At 42.2% G+C, this 18,073-nt stretch overlaps 1 protein-coding gene across 2 annotated transcripts in view; it reads right to left on the bottom strand.

Moving 5' to 3' along the window:
- CACNA2D3 (calcium voltage-gated channel auxiliary subunit alpha2delta 3) overlaps positions 1-18,073 on the bottom strand; it is an 874,546-nt gene that overhangs the window by 144,945 nt on the left and 711,528 nt on the right. For both annotated transcript variants that reach the window (XM_040246536.1, XM_040246537.1), the window contains exons 23-26: positions 17,376-17,469; positions 14,405-14,500; positions 10,958-11,079; positions 6,792-6,872 (exon numbers count right to left, since the gene is read on the bottom strand). In XM_040246536.1, the coding sequence (XP_040102470.1) occupies positions 6,792-6,872; positions 10,958-11,079; positions 14,405-14,500; positions 17,376-17,469 (393 nt within the window). The remainder of the gene's footprint in view (positions 1-6,791; positions 6,873-10,957; positions 11,080-14,404; positions 14,501-17,375; positions 17,470-18,073) is intronic.

The raw sequence follows: 18,073 nt of genomic DNA, 5'->3' as shown, positions 1-18,073 counted from the left end.
CACTGGCTTTAATGTTCAAATCCCACCATGACCTTGGAAAGGGGAGTCCTGCCAAAACAGAACTCAAAAACTGGGTATAAGGACCCATAACTCCAAAATTCTGCTGCTGATTTTGGGGTGGAGAGTGTGTTGGGGCTTTTGGTAAGGTTTATAAAAGGACAGTGGCTCATGGGAGTGAGTGTCCTAGAGAGTGAGCACAGATTCAGTTTCTCAAAACTCGGGGCTATTTTTACTCCTGGAGCAATGATCCTCAGTGTGCCTGTCACTGTCTACTGTGGTATGCAGAGCAGCTGTTCTATGTGGCCAACTCTAACTCAGATTCTCTTGCAGACTTGAAATAAAGCATAGTTGGTAGCTACATCACTAATCCATTTCTCTGAAGTCTGTTACTGTCATTCCTACCAGCTTAGAGCCCCTTTTAACCCTGCAGTGCATTTGTAAGTCAAGTTTAAAAAAATTAATGTCAAATATATAAAAAGCCCCATCTCATAGCTGACATTTAGACAACAACTTGCCTTGGGTTCCTCACTTCTCCCTGGAGCATCTGCCATTCAGTCATGCTTGAAGATCGTAGTAAATACCACCCAAACCTGAGAGACTCATTTGTGTCTCGGAGAAACCATCGAGACACAACATGTGTGAGGGATCTCACTCAAGATTCCTGGAGAAGTTTGTTCCCTCTGCTGGAACGTTCTTCCCACAGATCTTTGCATAATGGCTGTATCTCATCATTCCAATCTCTGATCAGGTCACCTCCTAAGGGAGGCCTTCGCTGAGTCCCCATCCTCCCCCAGGCTGGAGAAGCACCGCCTCTGCCACATCTAAGTATGGACACGAGCATTCTTCCCCGCCTTTGGTACTCCCAACCACGCTTCATTTTTCACAGAGCGTCAGCTGCGACCGGAAATTCCCTCTCCCTTCCTCCCTCCCGCCCTTCTTCCTTTCTTCCTCCCGTTCCTGCAACGCTTGTCTGCTGTCTGTACCTCCCCCACAAGTGCAGGCTCTCCCCCATTGGCAGCAGTTTGGTCGGAATGATTCTTCACTGGCAGCTGCCACCCCAGCCTCAGGGCAGGAGAGCCAACAGTGCCCTCTCACCGCATCAAACATCATCCCCCAACTCGCTCCACAATGCCCTCTGGGGTGCTTGTTCTCAGTTGTATCCCCGGCAACAGGAAAATGGTAGGTGCTAGATATATATAATCATTGAATGATTTAATTTAAAAAAAATGAAGATATGAAATAAGAGCTTTCTGTAAATAAGCCTACACGGGAAAACACTGAATTTGAAAGCAACGAGAGTCGAAGTTTGCCTGTCAGTGTAGCCCAGCATTTCTCCACCTCACCGCTGCTGACGTTTTGGACCAGATGATCCTGTGCTGTCGTGGGCTGCCCCATGTAATGTCGGAGAGTGTGGAGTATCCTTGATCTCTACCCGCTGGATGTCAGCAGGACCGCTCCTAACCAGTCACGGCAATCAAAAGTAGGTCCAGATGTTGTCAAATGTCTCCTGAGGGTCAAAACTGTCCCTGGTTGAGAACAACTAGCGTGATCAGTAAATATTAACTTCTGCTATAATAAAACATTCCCTTTGCTCACCTACAAACTAGACGTTTATCCATGGAGACTTGATACATAATTTCTAAATACTAGTTAACTCATATATACCACATATATGAAATCCTACCAAAGAAATGTTGATGAGCTGAATATTTCCCTATAACATTTTGGCACCATTATTTACCCAACTGTAAGGAAAGCTGCATATTAAATAGTATACTCAGTTTAAATAACATGTACCTGACAATAGCTAATGGTCAATGATGTTCAGCAACCTCTTTCTTAATCAACTGGTTAAAATGAGATCTTTTGTCCTAACATCAAGCATCCCCCTTCATTACAAGGCTGAGAATTATGCAAATGAGACCACTTAACCTACATTTTCCAATTTTCCCCATGAATGGATCTAACATGCTCTGTGTTCCTTGCAAAGGAACAGACTGTGAGATCAGTCTCCCCAAATTTACTAGAAATCCTTAAATTGTACACTTAAGACAGGTAATTTTATGTATGCAGATCATTCATATCTCAATAAACCTGTTAAAATATTCATTTCTGTAGCCAATGCCTTTCTTTCTGTTGCTGAACACATTAGCTACCCTAAGCATCAGGTTAGATGCTTTCAGTTCAGTTCAATTCAGTTCAGTCGCTCAGTCGTGTCCGACTCTTTGCGACCCCAAGAATCGCAGCACGCCAGGCCTCCCTGTCCATCGCCAACTCCCGGTTCACTCAGACTCACGTCCATTGAGTCAGTGATGCCATCCAGCCATCTCATCCTCGGTCGTCCCCTTCCCCTCCTGCCTCCAATCCCTCCCAGCATCAGAGTCTTCCAATCAGTCAACTCTTCACATGAGGTGGCCAAAGTACTGGAGTTTCAGCTTTAGCATCATTCCTTCCAAAGAAATCCCAGGGCTGATCTCCTTCAGAATGGACTGGTTGGATCTCCTTGCAGTCCAAGAGAAGGTTAGATGCTTGGACCTCGAAAAAACATCTGCTAATGCAGAGACAACTACTGTGCTAACAAAAGTTGCCATCAAAATGGGACACTAAACAGTGTTTCTACTCCTTAAAATATTCATATTGGTCTGCATCACTTCACTAGGGATAGGAATTTTAGCTGCTAAGTGCCTCTCTCAGAGTTTTGGTCAAGTTCTGTGTTCCTACTGTTTGGTCAGTAAACTTTGCAAGCATGTGTGCCTATAAGGGTTAGTCGCTCAGTTATGTTCGACTCTTTGCAATCCCATGAACTGTAGCCTGCCAGGCTCTTCTGTCCATGGAATTTTCCAGGCAAGAATACTGGAGTGGGTAGTATAGAGAACAGGTAAAAATGAACCCCACCTTTCTCAAGTCATTTAGTCAATATTCTTGACATATTTACCATATCAAGTCTTACCTTGGCACTGGGAATAAAAATATAATTGGGATGGCCCTTGCCTCTGGAGAGAAATCATTTAGGAAATGAAATTAGAATACCTTAGAGAGATTTTAGATTTTGATATGTTAAAGTTTACATTTTAAAGCAAATAATTCAGAATTTATTATCTATTACTTTCAAAATTCAGAAATATGAGCTTATCAAAAATTGAGATTAAGTATTTTATATTTGTCAGAGGGAAAGTCTAGAAGCATAGGGAAGTCAGAAAACACTCCAAGGAGGGGAATAAGTTCCCTGCCTCCTTATACCTTCCAATTTTTCTCAGCTCCTCAAGTCTATGTATTTATTTTCTTCTCCTGGTCCTCTCTACCCCAGCATGATGGAAAACAGTACCTGTGACTCTTGGTTTACTGGGCCCAGTCTCTTCATTGAGAGTGTAGTGTAGAACTAACACCACGATCTAGGTAACTTACAGAACTCAAGTCATAACAACTAAGGGCAAAATGGCTTTCTGTAAGTTCAATCCAATGTATAGAATCCTTACTGAGTGTCTACTATACTCCAGGGACTACACTGGGTTATGCTGTGAAGGACAGAAGATGAAAAGTAGGAAGTCTTTGATCTCTAGGAGTTTCTAAATGACTGTTCAGCTTTTCAGTTCACTTATCCTGTGCAGACATGGTTTTAAAAATAGCTGCTATTTTAAAGGTCTCTGGTGGTGGTGCAGGGGAGGGCGGAGGATATGGAATAAGGGGAGAGAATGTCAATCGCAGGGTCTGGTTATTATTCATTTCTATCTAGAGGGCTGGCAAAAGAAAGAGGTCAGGAAATATTTATTGAATAAATGAATGAATGCAGAAGTATATTGCCAACTTGAAAATAAAAACAGGCCACCTCAAATCCTGGTAATTTTTACTTCTTTATATTGATTTTTTTTTATTTATTTCCTCATTTTATCCCCAAATCAACTCAGAGTGAGGTGAGGGAGACAGTAATCCCAACCCTATTTTAGATAGAACTTCAGGGACCCAAGACCACACAATTAGCAAGTTATAGAGTGAGTGACAAAACTATGTGGACCTTACAATTCCAGGTTTACATTTCCAATAACAACAGAAAAATGGATTAGGGGCCTGACACACACAGCAGGTTCTAGCACTCTAGAGAGACTTGGTGGGCCAAAGAGAAAGTCCTACCACTTCTTCCTGTGCAGTGGGAAAGCAATTAAGAAAATTTAGCATGCTAGTGGCAGCTGGAGAGTTGGCAAGTTCCTCAAGAAAAGGACTGTAAGCAATGTCATAGGCCAAGAAGATGGATGGGGCCCATTTATGCACTGAGGCTGACGTATAAATGGAACCCGGCCCAGTTTGACTGCCCTTTCTTCAAAGATGTCATTGACAGATGAGTATCTAAATGTTTTTGTTTGAAAAGGAAAACAAAAAAAGAGAGAAAGAAGAGAATAACACACACACATAAAACCAAAACAAGAAACTCTTTCTATTGCAAACAGACACATTTAGCCAATGAACATGAGAACACCAGATCAGATCTGGGAGCACTGCAGGCTTTTCAAAGTAGTCCTTGATAATAAACTGCAAAGTTGCACACCTTTCTTTTCAGATAAATTTCAATTCAGCACAAGGATTTCATTGAAATCCCAAATTACTGCCAGTTGGCTGTATCCCACGTACTGTTGGAGGCACACTGGTTGGGGGACAAGCCTGCTCACATATTCATCTTCATCTGCCAAAACAAGGTTTCTTCCCCAATTAAAATGGGCTTTTTAATTTTAAAGCAGTAAACAATGTCTACTTAATTTGTAGAGAATACACAGAAGAAAGTTGCCGAACCTAATCATCCAGTGACATGATGGGTGAGTCAGAGCCAATGAAATGTGGGGAAGCGCTGAGGAGGCCTCTCTGCTTTTGGAGACATAAAGGTTCTTTTGAGGTCACTGCCTTCAGGATGCTGCATCCAAGTCAGCCTTCAAGATCAAATATGAGCAATTCTGTTTTATCTTATGTCTACTCAATATACTTTAAAAAAGAAGATTCATAATCACCAGATTTTAAAGGTAATGACTAAGTACAGTTCCCTGGATAACCTTGGTTTTTGTCTTGCTCTGTAACTGCCTCCTGAAAATGGGCACTGGTTGATGCACACTGAACTGCAGTAACCAGGACTATGTCTCTCCCACCCACTCAGGGTGGGCCAGCCATGTCTCATGACTTGCCTGTGGTCTCTGGCCAACGTATAGCTAAACAGTAGACGAGCACACAATTAGGAAAAGTCACGGTCTTCTCCAGACTGGATGCACAGTGCCCAGGCTAAGTCCACGTTTCATCCACACTCAGCCAAGTAGACATTTATGAAATGTTAAGTCATTTGGAAACATGTGAACATGGTTTGTAAACTTGGACAGATGTGGCTGGGATGGGCACAGTGATCTTAGAGCCAAAACAGACCATCCTTCATGGTGCCTTTATGAGAAATTCAAGGAAAAGGTTTTAGAAAGAAATTTCAAACAGACAATTTGGTTCAGACCATGTTGTTATCAGCTGGTGCATGTGGCCTCAACTCCAGAGAGATAACATGCCTCCAGAACTAGCTGGCTGGGTCAGGCTGGAGGTGAGTAAGGCTGACCTTCAAACAAAAATAAATTTTACCGAGTTAAATGATCCTGTCTCCTACTTTCCTCAAGGAACATGAGACACTAAGAACAAAATGTGAAGACAGCAGCCCTGAATTTTCACAGTCTTTATCTCCTGGCTGATTAGTTACAGGTCTGCCTAGTTGAAGATGAGCTACCGGTCAGATATATATGACTGTCTTCCTTCCCATATCCAATAACCCAGGAATAGCCAGGGCAATGGTTACCAAATATTTCAGTCCTGCTATTATTTAATACAGTTATGATGTACAGGCTATGTCAGAAAATAAAGCCAAAGAACAACCACTTCAAACGTGTCTGATCCATTTCAATTCCATCCCATAGTGTGTGGAGTCACAGAAGTAGATATTCAAAATCATCCTATGGTACAACTTACCAAAACAAAATGACTCCCTTTGGTAAATCTAGCCACTTATCAGGATGATACTTAGACAGTCTCACCCACTCATTAACCAAAGGCTCCAACAATTATTTATCAGAAACAAACAATGTGCCAGACACACTCTTAGGGTCCATTTTCTCAGCATCTGTTCCCAAAGGAGGGTTTATGGCAGTTTCTGGCCCTATAGGCAAAATATCACCAATGAAAGCCTCCAGTCAGTCAAAAAAATCTACTGACACTCTTAAAAGTGAGCGAGATGGGAAAAGCCAGATACAGGGTTTCTTTGACAATTTAAAACTCAGTCATGAAATGGCTTTTCCCCTGGTCCCAAACCCAGCACCTGCAGATACATCTAACTCTAATCCCCCAGGGAGATTAGGGTGATGAAAATCTCAGGTACTTTAGAGAAGGGCACATTTCAGTTTGTATTTGACAAAAATAAACCCACAATCTCCTTGCACGGCCCCTGTTATCCCAATGACACAGAAGTGGGAGATCGGAAGCTTACTTTAAATCGGCATGGCACCAACTGTCAAGAAATGATCTTCTGCACATACCCACAATTTCCTACTGGCTCGGAGTCTATGGATAAAAGTCCTGGGAAACAGTTCTGCTTTCACGTCAAATTCAACCAGCTGTCAGAACCTTGGGCTGGAGGAGATGATGCCAAGCTGAAGAGGATATAGACTTTGTTTGTTTGTTTTTTTAACCTTTCAAAGCCAACCTTCTGATACATGGAAGTAGCTGATGAATGATGAATGGACATCATGCTCATTTATATTCATTGATTGAAATACATCATTTACCTGCTACCACGGGAGATTTCCTTTCATCCAGGAGCTGGATGGAGGTACTTGCTGTCACCACATTGCTTTTATTGACTGTTCCTATAAGAAAAAAAAAAGATCAGTCACCAATTCTGCACCAGTTCTCACTTCCCAAAACTCAGAGTGGATCTGCCCTGTTAGGTCCGAAGTGTGGGGTAGGCAGTCCTCTCAGCTTAAGAAATCAATGCACTGAGTTATGACACCACCACTGGGTAACATCTAGCCGCTTCACATCAAAATTATTAATCACCACAGAGGGACCACATTTTTAAAAATTTGTGGTTACTAATATCAGTGTCCCAAAGAAAGGCAATGCCAAAGAATGCTCAAACTACCACACAATTGCACTCATCTCACACGCTAGCAAAGTCATGCTCAAAATTCTCCAAGCCAGGCTTCAGCAATACATGAACCGTGAATTTCCAGATGTTCAAGATGGTTTTAGAAAAGGCAGAGGAACCAGAGATCAAATTGCCAACATTTGCTGGCTCATTGAAAAAGCAACAGAGTTCCAGAAAAACATCTATTTCTGCTTTATTGACTATGCCAAAGCCTTTGACTATGTGGATCACAATAAACTGTGGAAAATTCTGAAAGAGATGGGAATAACAGACCACCTGACCTGCCTCTTGAGAAACCTCTATGCAGGTCAGGAAGCAACAGTTAGAACTGGACATGGAACAACAGACTGGTTCCAAATAGGAAAAGGGGTACATTAAGGATGTATATTGTCACCCTGCCTATTTAACTTATATGCAGAGTACATCATGAGAAATGCTGGGCTGGAAGAAGCACAAGCTGGAATCAAGATTGCCGGCAGAAATATCAATAACCTCAGATATGCAGATGACACCACTCTTATGGCAGAAAGTGAAGAGGAACTAAAAAGCCTCTTGAAGAAAGTGAAAGAGGAGAGTGAAAAAGTTGGCTTAAAGCTCAACATTCAGAAAACTAAGATCATGGCATCTGGTCCCATCACTTCATGGGAAATAGATGGGGAAACAGTGGAAACAGTGTCAGACTTTATTTTGGGGTGCTCCAAAATCACTGCAGATGGTGACTGCAGCCATGAAATTAAAAGACGCTTACTCCTTGGAAGAAAAGTTATGACCAACCTAGATAGCATATTCAAAAGCAGAGATATTACTGTGCCAACAAAGGTCCATCTAGTCAAGGCTATGGTTTTTCCAGTGGTCATGTATGGATGTGAGAGTTGGACTGTGAAGAAAGCTGAGCATTGAAGAATTGATGCTTTTGAACTGTGGTATTGAAGAAGACTCTTGAGAGTCCCTTGGACTGCAAGGAGATCCAACCAGTCCATTCTAAAGGAGATCAGTCCTGGGTGTTCATTGGAAGGACTGATGCTAAAGCTGAAACTCCAATACTTTGGCCACCTCATGCGAAAAGGTGACTCATTGGAAAAGACTCTGATGCTGGGAGGGATTGGGGGCAAGAGGAGAAGGGGACAACAGAGGACGAGATGGCTGGATGGCATCACTGACTCGATGGACATGAGTTTGATTAAACTCCGGGAGCTGGTGATGGACAGGGAGGCCTGGCGTGCTGTGATTCATGGGGTCGCAAAGAGTCGGACACGACTGAGCGACTGAACTGAACTGAATATCAGTGTTTACTGTGTCAGTTATCATATTTACATTGCCTTTCTAAACATAGCCATAGACAGCTGCTTGAGATAAAGTACTGAAACTATTTTACAGTGAGTTGAGAACTTTAGCTGTGATTTGTTGGTTAAAACTTTACTGAGATATAAAATTTTAATTTCAAGCCAAGTTTTTCTGAGCAAAACTATTCTAAATAGGGATAGAGCTGGAATGAAATCCTTACCCCATACTCTTATTAATGTGGTAACAATATGGTATTTTAGTATAAAGAGATTTTTAACTACTAGTGATGGTTCTAATACTCATGCATTAAAAGACACTGAACACAAATTCTTAATGCCCATAGTTAATAACTGTTACTCTAGTGGCCGCCTTATAAAAGGTTCAGTGAATGTGAGTTGAATGCAATCCAATTAAATTTAGAAGCAGGGAGAAGGCAGATCTGAATTTAAATATACTTATGACCAAAACAATTAAGAATTTTCTGGCCTGCGTTTAAGCCATAATAAAAAACAGCTTCTTTCCCAGTGTGTATAGGTATTCAACACAAAGGAGAAAAACTGAGAGAACTCCACCGTAACACTTGTGTGTGGTGATTTTTAACATTTTCTCCAAATCTAAAGGGGCCACAAAATCTCCTAAGATATTATGTCATCCATAACTTTATCATGAATAAGGTAAATTCCTTTTTATTATGTGATTTCATTCAAAGTTCAGTGAAAACCTCACTTGCCAAAAACCAATTAGACAACAGCCTTAATTAATCAGAATTCTTTTCCAGATGTAATTCTTTGTAGGAAAAATGGTGAATAACAACAAAGCAAACTGAACAGAGGAGCCATTACACACAAGCACACACATGCACACGCACACACACGCAACAATTCTGGGAGACGGTCTCCTTACCCACAACTCCCCCTCCCTGTCCAGGTTTGGGAAAACCCCCTTCTGGATAACTTAATGGATCCAGTTCAGATATAGAAAGCTAAGTTTTGCTTTTTTACTTCAGAAGACTACAAAAAAGAAACTATCATGGAACTGCATGAAAGAAGAAGACATTATTATTGATAGGTTTGCAGAATTAGAAAGTCCACTGTTTCTTAGTTTATATTTTCAGCAATAAAAAGAAAATGTGATACAGATAAACATAAAGAAATTCTTAGTACCTGGAAATTTATATTTGAGAATGCATACATGTGCATAGGTGTGTTAACACACAGACCTGTCAGCAAAGGAGTAGAGATAGACTCCAAGAATCTTGCTTCTTAAAGAAATCTGACTGATAATCTCCTCTAAAATCCCACCTAGGGAGGGAATTTCTACAACGACACTTGGTCTTTTTTTTAATATCTTCATTAATGAGGGACCCTCTTCCTAATGAGTTCATTCAACTAATTATTAGACAACTCTTATCAACATGTCTTCCCAAGTTTTTGAAAACTTTATTTTTAAAGATGTTTCATTTATGGAAATAAGCAAGTCCCAAAACTCAGGGAGGAGCTCTGACACTAAAGCATTAGAGTCCCCATTAGGGGTGACTTGGGAATGCTTGTAAGAGATTAATACAGAAGCCTCTAATATAAAACATAAGTGTATACTGAACTGTCCAGAGCAATCCAAGTTTCTAGTACTATATCTTATTCATCTCTGAAGCTTTTACAATGCACAATACAGAGCCTTACACAGAATGAGTACTAAAAGTATCAGACACATGAAACAAGAGATGGTAGGATGGCATCACCAACTCAATGGACATGAATTTGAGCAAACTCCAAGAGATGGCGAAGGACAGGAAAGCCTTGCGTGTTGCAGTCCATGGGGTTGCAAAGAGTCGGACATGACTGAGTGACTGAACAACAAGACAAGAAAAAGCCAAGGACAACTGAAAAGCCTTTCCAGCTTCTCTTGCTTCTAAAACTGGATGAAATACGGTAATGTTCAGTTCTCCTTTGGAGGGAGGAGACCATAGCATATTTTTTTATAATATCATAAAACCTAAAGACTGGAAGAATCACTGGCTGCATGCCTCTCATGGGTCGCTGCAGCTCCGTTAGGAGAGCACAAGGCTGCACAAAATCTTAGTCATTACTCTTGTGTGTTGATTTAAATCAGCTCTGATGAGGAATTGTGGGCCTCCAAAGTGATGTGACTTGCTGAAAGTTCTGGCAAAAGATGTTATGGTTGTGTGAATTTTCTCTAAGTAGTACCGTGACCACATTTTAAATTAAAATATATATATATATATTGAGAAGTTTGTATGCAAATTCTATATGGTACAAAATAACAGCCCTGCTTCCTGGCATGAGTTTTGCAGAGTATGGTCAAGTAAAAATTTCCTTGCACTTGGGGTAGCAACACTTACCGAGCTGGTCACTGGTTCAGGGCTAGGCCAATGTTCAGTACTGGCTCTCCTGGCTGACTCTGGCTCCCTTTAGCCTCCAGGATGCTCCCTCATACTCTGCATGCAGAGCTCAGGCCAGCAGGACTGAAGGGACAGAGCCAGCCTCCAACAAGGGCACCCACCTGTGCTGAATGGGATCGAGTAGACGAAGCTCCCTGGAATCTGCTCGGCAGCTCTTCGGTACCAGAGAGGGAAATGGTCTGCATTAAAGATGTTTTCCTTATCTCCTGCTTTCAGGAAGTCCCTTGAAATGGAAGAGAATGAGAGCATGGCACCACTGAACAAGAAAAGCCAGACACAAGTGCACCCCAACAACTTTTGCTGGGTGAAAAGTGTTGCTTTTAGAACCCTGAGCTGATTTTTCTCAGTACGGAGAGGACCTGTACAACATGCACCCCAGATTACTCAGAAATATTTTGTATAACCCTGCAGTTAGACTCCCAGTGGGTGAAATGATTTTTCCTAGTATACCTAGTGAACTAATAGTCTTAGCATCCGAAGCAAGCAAATAAAGTCTCCAGAAATCCTACCAGAAGACCAAAGGGTCAGAAAGCTTTGTCTTGCCTTAAAATCCAGACACACAGATACATATTTTGAGGGGATCAACACCTTAAATAGATCTCACTCTTCTTAGAAAAAGTGTAAAGAAGGTAAACTGGGTCTCTGTGAGGATCTTTGCTTCTTCTTTCCTTCCCTCCCTCTGTATTGTGTGTTAATTGCTTGGTCAAGTCCAACTCTTTCCGACCCCATGAATTGTAACCTGTGAGGCTCGTCTGTCCATGGGATTTCCCATGCAAGAAAACTGGAGTGGGTTGCCATTTCCTTCTCCAGGGGATCTTCCCAACCGAGGGATCAAACCCAGGTCTCCTGTACTGCAGGCAGATTCTTTACCACCTGAGCCACCAGGGAAGCCCTTCCCTCCCTATTCTCCAGCAAACAGAACTGCACCTACTTCTGGATATGAGGGACTGCTATGGTATTGGGTGAGACTGGTCTAAGTTTTAGGCAGAGCTGAATGGTCTTGAGCGAGTTACTTGGGTTAGTTACTGAGTCTCTTAGCCCCATTTATTCATCTACAAAGTGGGAATAATAATATTACACTTACTGCAGTACTATCAGGATTATATAACACCATGTGTGAAAGGACTATGTAAACTGAAACAATATATGGCTAATATTGGGGATAATAGCAGGTTATAGGGGCCATGAACTATAATAGATACACTTCCAAATCAGATGGTGGGGATAGGAGATAGAACCTCAGTGTAGGGGCCTGATGACACTACAGGATAGCTCTAGCATGGGGACTTTATATTACCCAAACTTATTCCCAATACTCTGAACTCTCTTTAACAAAAACAGGGAAATTTTAAACTTTTTCTAGCCCTGGCTAATAGTGTATCCAAATGGGGGGTATCAACAAATACCATTTGATTGGAGGGGGGTAGGCAGATATAAGATCCTAAGACAATGCAAGCCAAGGTGCCTCTATATGAATCAATAATAGGTGTTTCTTGAAGACAGAAGGATTATCATTTCATCCATCCAGATATCCAACGATCATTAACCCATTTTTCAGATGCAATGAGTAAGGTGAGCCAGACTGCGGGTGAGCCCAGCAGTCTTAAGTGTGGTCCTGCCATCTTTTAAATCCATCATAATCGCATGAATATGAGATTAGCAAGGTATTAGGGTATGTCGTTAGTGCTTTCTTGCTTGTCTATTTGTATCTCAAAACACATAATAGGTTTTCCTTCTGAGGATTAGAAAGTCTACTTCTGTGTCTTCCTTTGCCTCTCTGGATTCTAAAATGAGAAGAGGATCCTGTATCCTGACACTTCTAGTCCTTCCAAGGAACTTGCCTTCTGTTAAAGTATTTGTCTCAGGATACAGGGGCTTTCCTGGTGGCTCAGTGGTAAAGAATCTGCCTGCCATTCAGGAGATGTGGTTTCAATCCCTGGCTTGGGAAGATCCCCTGGAGTAGGAAATGACAACCCATTCCAATATTCTTGCATGGGAAATTCCAGGGACAGAGGAGCCTGGTGGGGTGCAGTCCATGGGACTGCAGAGTGAGACACAACTTAGCTACTGAGCATGCAAGCACGCATGCACGCATAGGTGTAGAGAGGATTTCAAAAGAATCAAGTCACGACTATAGTCAACTTCATAAATGACAAACTGAGAAGTTGAGAAAGAAAGAGCCTTCACATGGGAATTAAAAGCCAGTCCACAAAACAAACAAAAATCTATGGATCTGTCACTTACAGATGTGGTTTTATAAGATGACATGGTTGGTGTCCAGGACTCATCTAAGAGACACAAGAGCACAGCTCAACTGGACTTAATGGTACATAGTGCCCCTGACAGGCCAACCGCTTTCAAATCACTGGACACCCAGTGCCTCCATTATTCCCACTGTCACTGAAGGTCAGGATTTGTGAGGCTCCATAGTAACCTCTGGAATCACAAACACATACTCAGCAAACTCTGTACCTAAGAGTCCACTCATCCCTGGCCTAATAATGTCTCTTACTTCAGAGAAAAGAAATTGAAAAAATTTGTTAATAGGCTCAGGAAAGACTTCCCAGGCTCATACCAGCTCTGATCAAACACCAATTTAAAGAGTTAAGACCCTGGGGCTCTCTGAAGATACAGGGGTTGAACAGTGTTGGTTTAAATGGCATCTGAAGTTGGTGACACTCAGCCCACTGTCCATCTGGTCTCTTTAGAATATGGAAACAGCATCAAAGCGAGGGCCACCAGAGTGCCCAGTCCTGGCTGTGGGGCTCTACAGGCCCTCAGACTCTGAGCTGAGGCACAGGGGTTCATTAAAACATACACAAGCACACATCAGAATTGAAACACTGCTTCTCGGACAAGGAGAAATTCCTCAGCAGAGGTGCAAGACGGCTGAAAGCCCTCTGGTCATCTGTCAGGAGTTGAGTGAGTCCTCCCTCTGGCTGCTTCCCCAGTAGCCACACTGTCTCTAGCATCCTTAAGGGACCCCCAGGGCGGAAGAGGGCTCCAGGACAGAGGACACATGCCAACAAGTGTGAAGAACAGAGCTGCGGAAAGGTCAGCAATGGGCAGGTGAACACATACACATTTTATATTTTATATTTAAAGTCACACAATTGTGCCTGGCTCTTTGCAACCCCATGAACTGTACAGTCCGTGGAATTCTCCAGGCCAGAATACTGGAGTGGGTAGCCTTTCACTCCTCCAGGGGATCTTCCCAACCCAGGGATCAAACCTAGGTCTCCTGCATTGCAGGCGGATTCTTTACCAGCTGAGCCATAAGGGAAGCCCAAGAATACTGGAGTGGGTAGCCTATCCCTTCTCCAGGAGATCTTCCCAACCCAGGAATCAAACCTGGGTCTCCTGCATTGCAGGGGGATTCTTTACCAACTGAGCTATCAGGGAAGCCAAAAACACACACACTGTGGTCCCCAAAGGAGAATAGAGAGGAAAAATGTCAACAGGTCTGAGTTCTGTTTCCACTGCTGCTGGAATCAATGAATGATATAAACGCCCCTTTCATTATCCTGCTTCAGGAGCTCCCTACTTACTGATTGGTGAGCTGCTCTGCCCCAACAAACAGGTTGATTCTCGAGAGGCCTGTGCGAGTGCCAAGGAAGGCTACCTCCACGCCCTTGTCCGAATTCCTAAAACAGAGCAACACAAGTCAGGGGGATTCTGCCAGACAGTCAGTAGATAACAGCTTCTGCATTTTAAAACTCATGGAATGTTGTATGAAATAACAGCATTGAAGCCTGAAATTTTGGTAGAAATTACAGAAACATACACACACACACCCACACGCAAGTACACACAGGATGCTGACTCCGATCCCTTACAAAGGTTTTCATGGTAATTTTTGCCAGAAAAACTATGACATCCACGACCTAGCTTGGTGTGCATAAGAAAATGTACCCTGAAAGATCAATAAACACACCTTTATCTCAAGGTTCTGGGTGAAAGCTCAGAAAGAGCCAGCCAACTTTGAGGAAAGCCTTAGAGTTAGCTTTCTGCACTGATGCTACCAAGTCCATTCTTGGTCCTGAGATCGTTGGTGAAATCTGCCATTAGCAAAAACCAGCAACTTAGCCACTGATTCAAGTCTGGAGTATCCCACAGCCTGAAAATGTTTAGGACTTGAGTTCTTCACCAGTTAGGGGGCACCAACATGGAAGTTTTACCCTCACCATCAGCCCCAGAAGGATCAGTAATGAAATGACTTCTGTAAATAGTTCGACAGGAGGCCACGCATAGGAACTCTAAGGAAGGCCTTAGCAAAGAAAACTCATTTGAAGATTCACTGAAGATTTTTTTCAACAGTGAAGGTAAATTTTATGTTTGAACATGTTCTTCAGGGTATTCTCAGTGCTTACTTCTTCAAAACAAAACAAATAGCCTTTTGCCACAAATATACAGTTTTCTTCTACCAAAAAAGTATGAAGAGAATACTGATTCTTGAGTTTGCTTCCCTGCCCTAGATGCCAGTAGCAATTTGATTCAAAGCTTTATCCATGTCATCTTCAATATAAGATCATTTAGTTACTTAATCTCTGATGGTTATCAAAGTGGTCAATACTACTTTTAAGTATTTAAGGGATGAATAAAAACCAACACTGTGTATTAGTTTCTGTTCATAGCCTACACCAAGTAGGAAAGCCAGGCTGCCCAATCAGTAACAGATGTGGACTACAAAGCAAGCTACCATTTTGGAAATCTTTAGCATCTGTTAGGGGTGAATCAGCAATCTTTGCACAGGATTTTAAGTTTCCCGAGAACCTAAAAGAAACATTCCCACTAGAGAATGCAATCACAGAAAAGGTTCTGACGCTTTCCAAATCTCCCAGGGAATAAGATTCATGCAGGTAAGCAGTCCAAGGATACCCCTCAAATATAATGAGAGTAGTTTGTTATAACTTTTGGACTCCAGATTCATGTATTAAACTACCTACCTTAGGAGACATTTTAACCTTAAAATGTCTAGAAAAGAATTCTGTCCACGTCCAGTCCCAAACTTGTTCTTGCTTCCTTGTCTCCTGACCAAGGAAAGAGCATGACTATCTATACAGGTATACATGTCATAAACCTGAGAATGGTTCTTGACAGCTCAGCCTCCCTCCCCTCACACCGTGAACTCATCATCAAGTCCTGGGGGTCTCACTTTCAAAGCATCCCTCTAGTGCATCCCTTCTCTCTGTACCCACAGCCACTGCCTTGGTCCAAGTGACAAATCCTTTGAACTGCTACTTATCACACTCTATTATCTACATATAAGCAGAAGGATTTTTTTAATGCAAATCTGATCATCTACTTCTTAAAATCTTAAAATGTCCTTAAAATTCTTCAGAGATTTTCCAATATTCTGACTATAATGTCCAAAATCCTTAACCTGATTCCCAATGTTCTAAACCATCAGGGTCCAATGAACCCTTGTCTCTTGACATCTTCCAGCCTACCCTCCACAGTTCAGCTCTGCTGGCCTTCTTTAAATTCCTCAACTGTCCAAATACCCTCTTACCTCAGGGTCTTGCACATGCTGTTCCATTTCTCTGGAATTCTCCTACAGAATACTTGGACTAGTTCCTTGTCACAAAAGCCTTTCCTTTCTTCTATCTCCACTCTAGGTCTTACTACCGTCTACATGTCTAATTTTTCCTTCATAACTATCACAATTCTCAATCACACTATATATCACAGGCACCATGACGATAAGGACTATGTTTGATTGAGTTATTTCCATTTCACCAATATCTGGCCCAGTGCTTGTCACAAAACAGACACGCAATCCATATTTGATGAATGAATGAATGAAAATGAGAGCAGAGTGAATGACAGACCTAACAGAGGAGAAGAGGCAAAAGGGAAGATCAAAGAAGGAAAGGAGCGAATAAAAGAATAAGAAAGGAGAGAAAACTGAATAATACATGACATGAAGGTAAAGGACAAAAGGGACTGTTTAAAAATTTTTACTCATTAACAGGCTACTTAAAGTAGCAAAATAATAGTAATAATAATAATAACAGCTACTGAAGCACTTCTCATCCTCGTCTTTGACAACTTTCTTTGGTTGCCCTCCTCCCCCTACATACTCCACTTCAGAAATGAAACCGCAGGGTTATATCTGACACCCTAATGAAAGAGAGCTCTCACTTTCCTGTCCTCCTCACAACCTGGCCTGGCCCAGATCCCAAGTTCCCTCCATACTGTGAAGGAGAGGAAGCCATGGCAAGGCAGGAAGCAAAATGCTCCTTCCGCCTCCCTCTCTCTCGGAAGTGTCACCCTACCTCAGCAGACCAAATTTCATGTAATGTTAAAATTCAAACAAATTATATGTCAAACCCAGGAGCTTGCCATCCAAGTCAGAGCCGCTAATCTGCTCTAGCTCTTGTGGTTTGGAGCTTTGGGGAAAATTAAAGAACTTTAACACCAGCCTCCTAAAGCAACTTTAGTTCTTTAAACCATAACCATATTTCAGACGGCTTGTGGGGAAATGGCCATGAAAAGGGGACATGTGCAACCACTTACTCAGATTTGTTGAGGGCAAGGCTGGTCCAATAGGCTTCAATGGGAGCACTCACCACAGCATCAAAAAGGACTTCCTGTATCAATTCTTTATCACCTGTTGGGAAAGACAGACTTGAAAAGATGGCTTTGGCTGGACCCCAAACTACAGCATGAGAGGTGCTCACCAGACTCATTCTGCAGTATCTGCTACTATCTCCTGTGGTGTGTTGCTGTGTTAACTGCCCACCAGGTGAGAATATGAAACCGCTCTGACACCTAATACACCATAAGACAAGGGCCCCCAAAGCATGTGGATAAGACGACAGTAAATTGAGAGTGCTGGGTGTCTCACACTTCAAGTTGCCACTTTCCCTCCCCATCGAGTAGCTGGTGCCATTGACCAGCAAGCCAGCTCTGGGATTTGGAGATCTGGAGACTGGAAGGCAGCACTCCTCGGAAAGTTTTCTCTTTTCACCCCCATTTCTGCCCTCTATCAAAATTTGCAATTATTCAGGGCCCTGATTTTGATTGTAAGGGAGAGGGATATGATAGCTAATCATTTCTGGGACTCTTATTTTGTGACTTCTTCCATCTAAGCTTTTATTTATTTCCATCCTAAAGCGGGATATTCATCCTTATCCAGATGAGTTCTTGATAGAGCTCTATGGAAGAGAATGAGAAATCAGGAGGATATCATGAGTCTAGCAGAGGGATCCTAA

The sequence above is a fragment of the Oryx dammah genome, unplaced genomic scaffold, assembly GCF_014754425.2.
Source record: "Oryx dammah isolate SB20612 unplaced genomic scaffold, SCBI_Odam_1.1 HiC_scaffold_9, whole genome shotgun sequence".
Lineage (NCBI taxonomy): Eukaryota > Metazoa > Chordata > Mammalia > Artiodactyla > Bovidae > Oryx > Oryx dammah.
The sequence above is the reverse complement of the archived record's forward strand: the minus strand, read 5'-3'. Positions and strand labels throughout refer to the sequence as shown.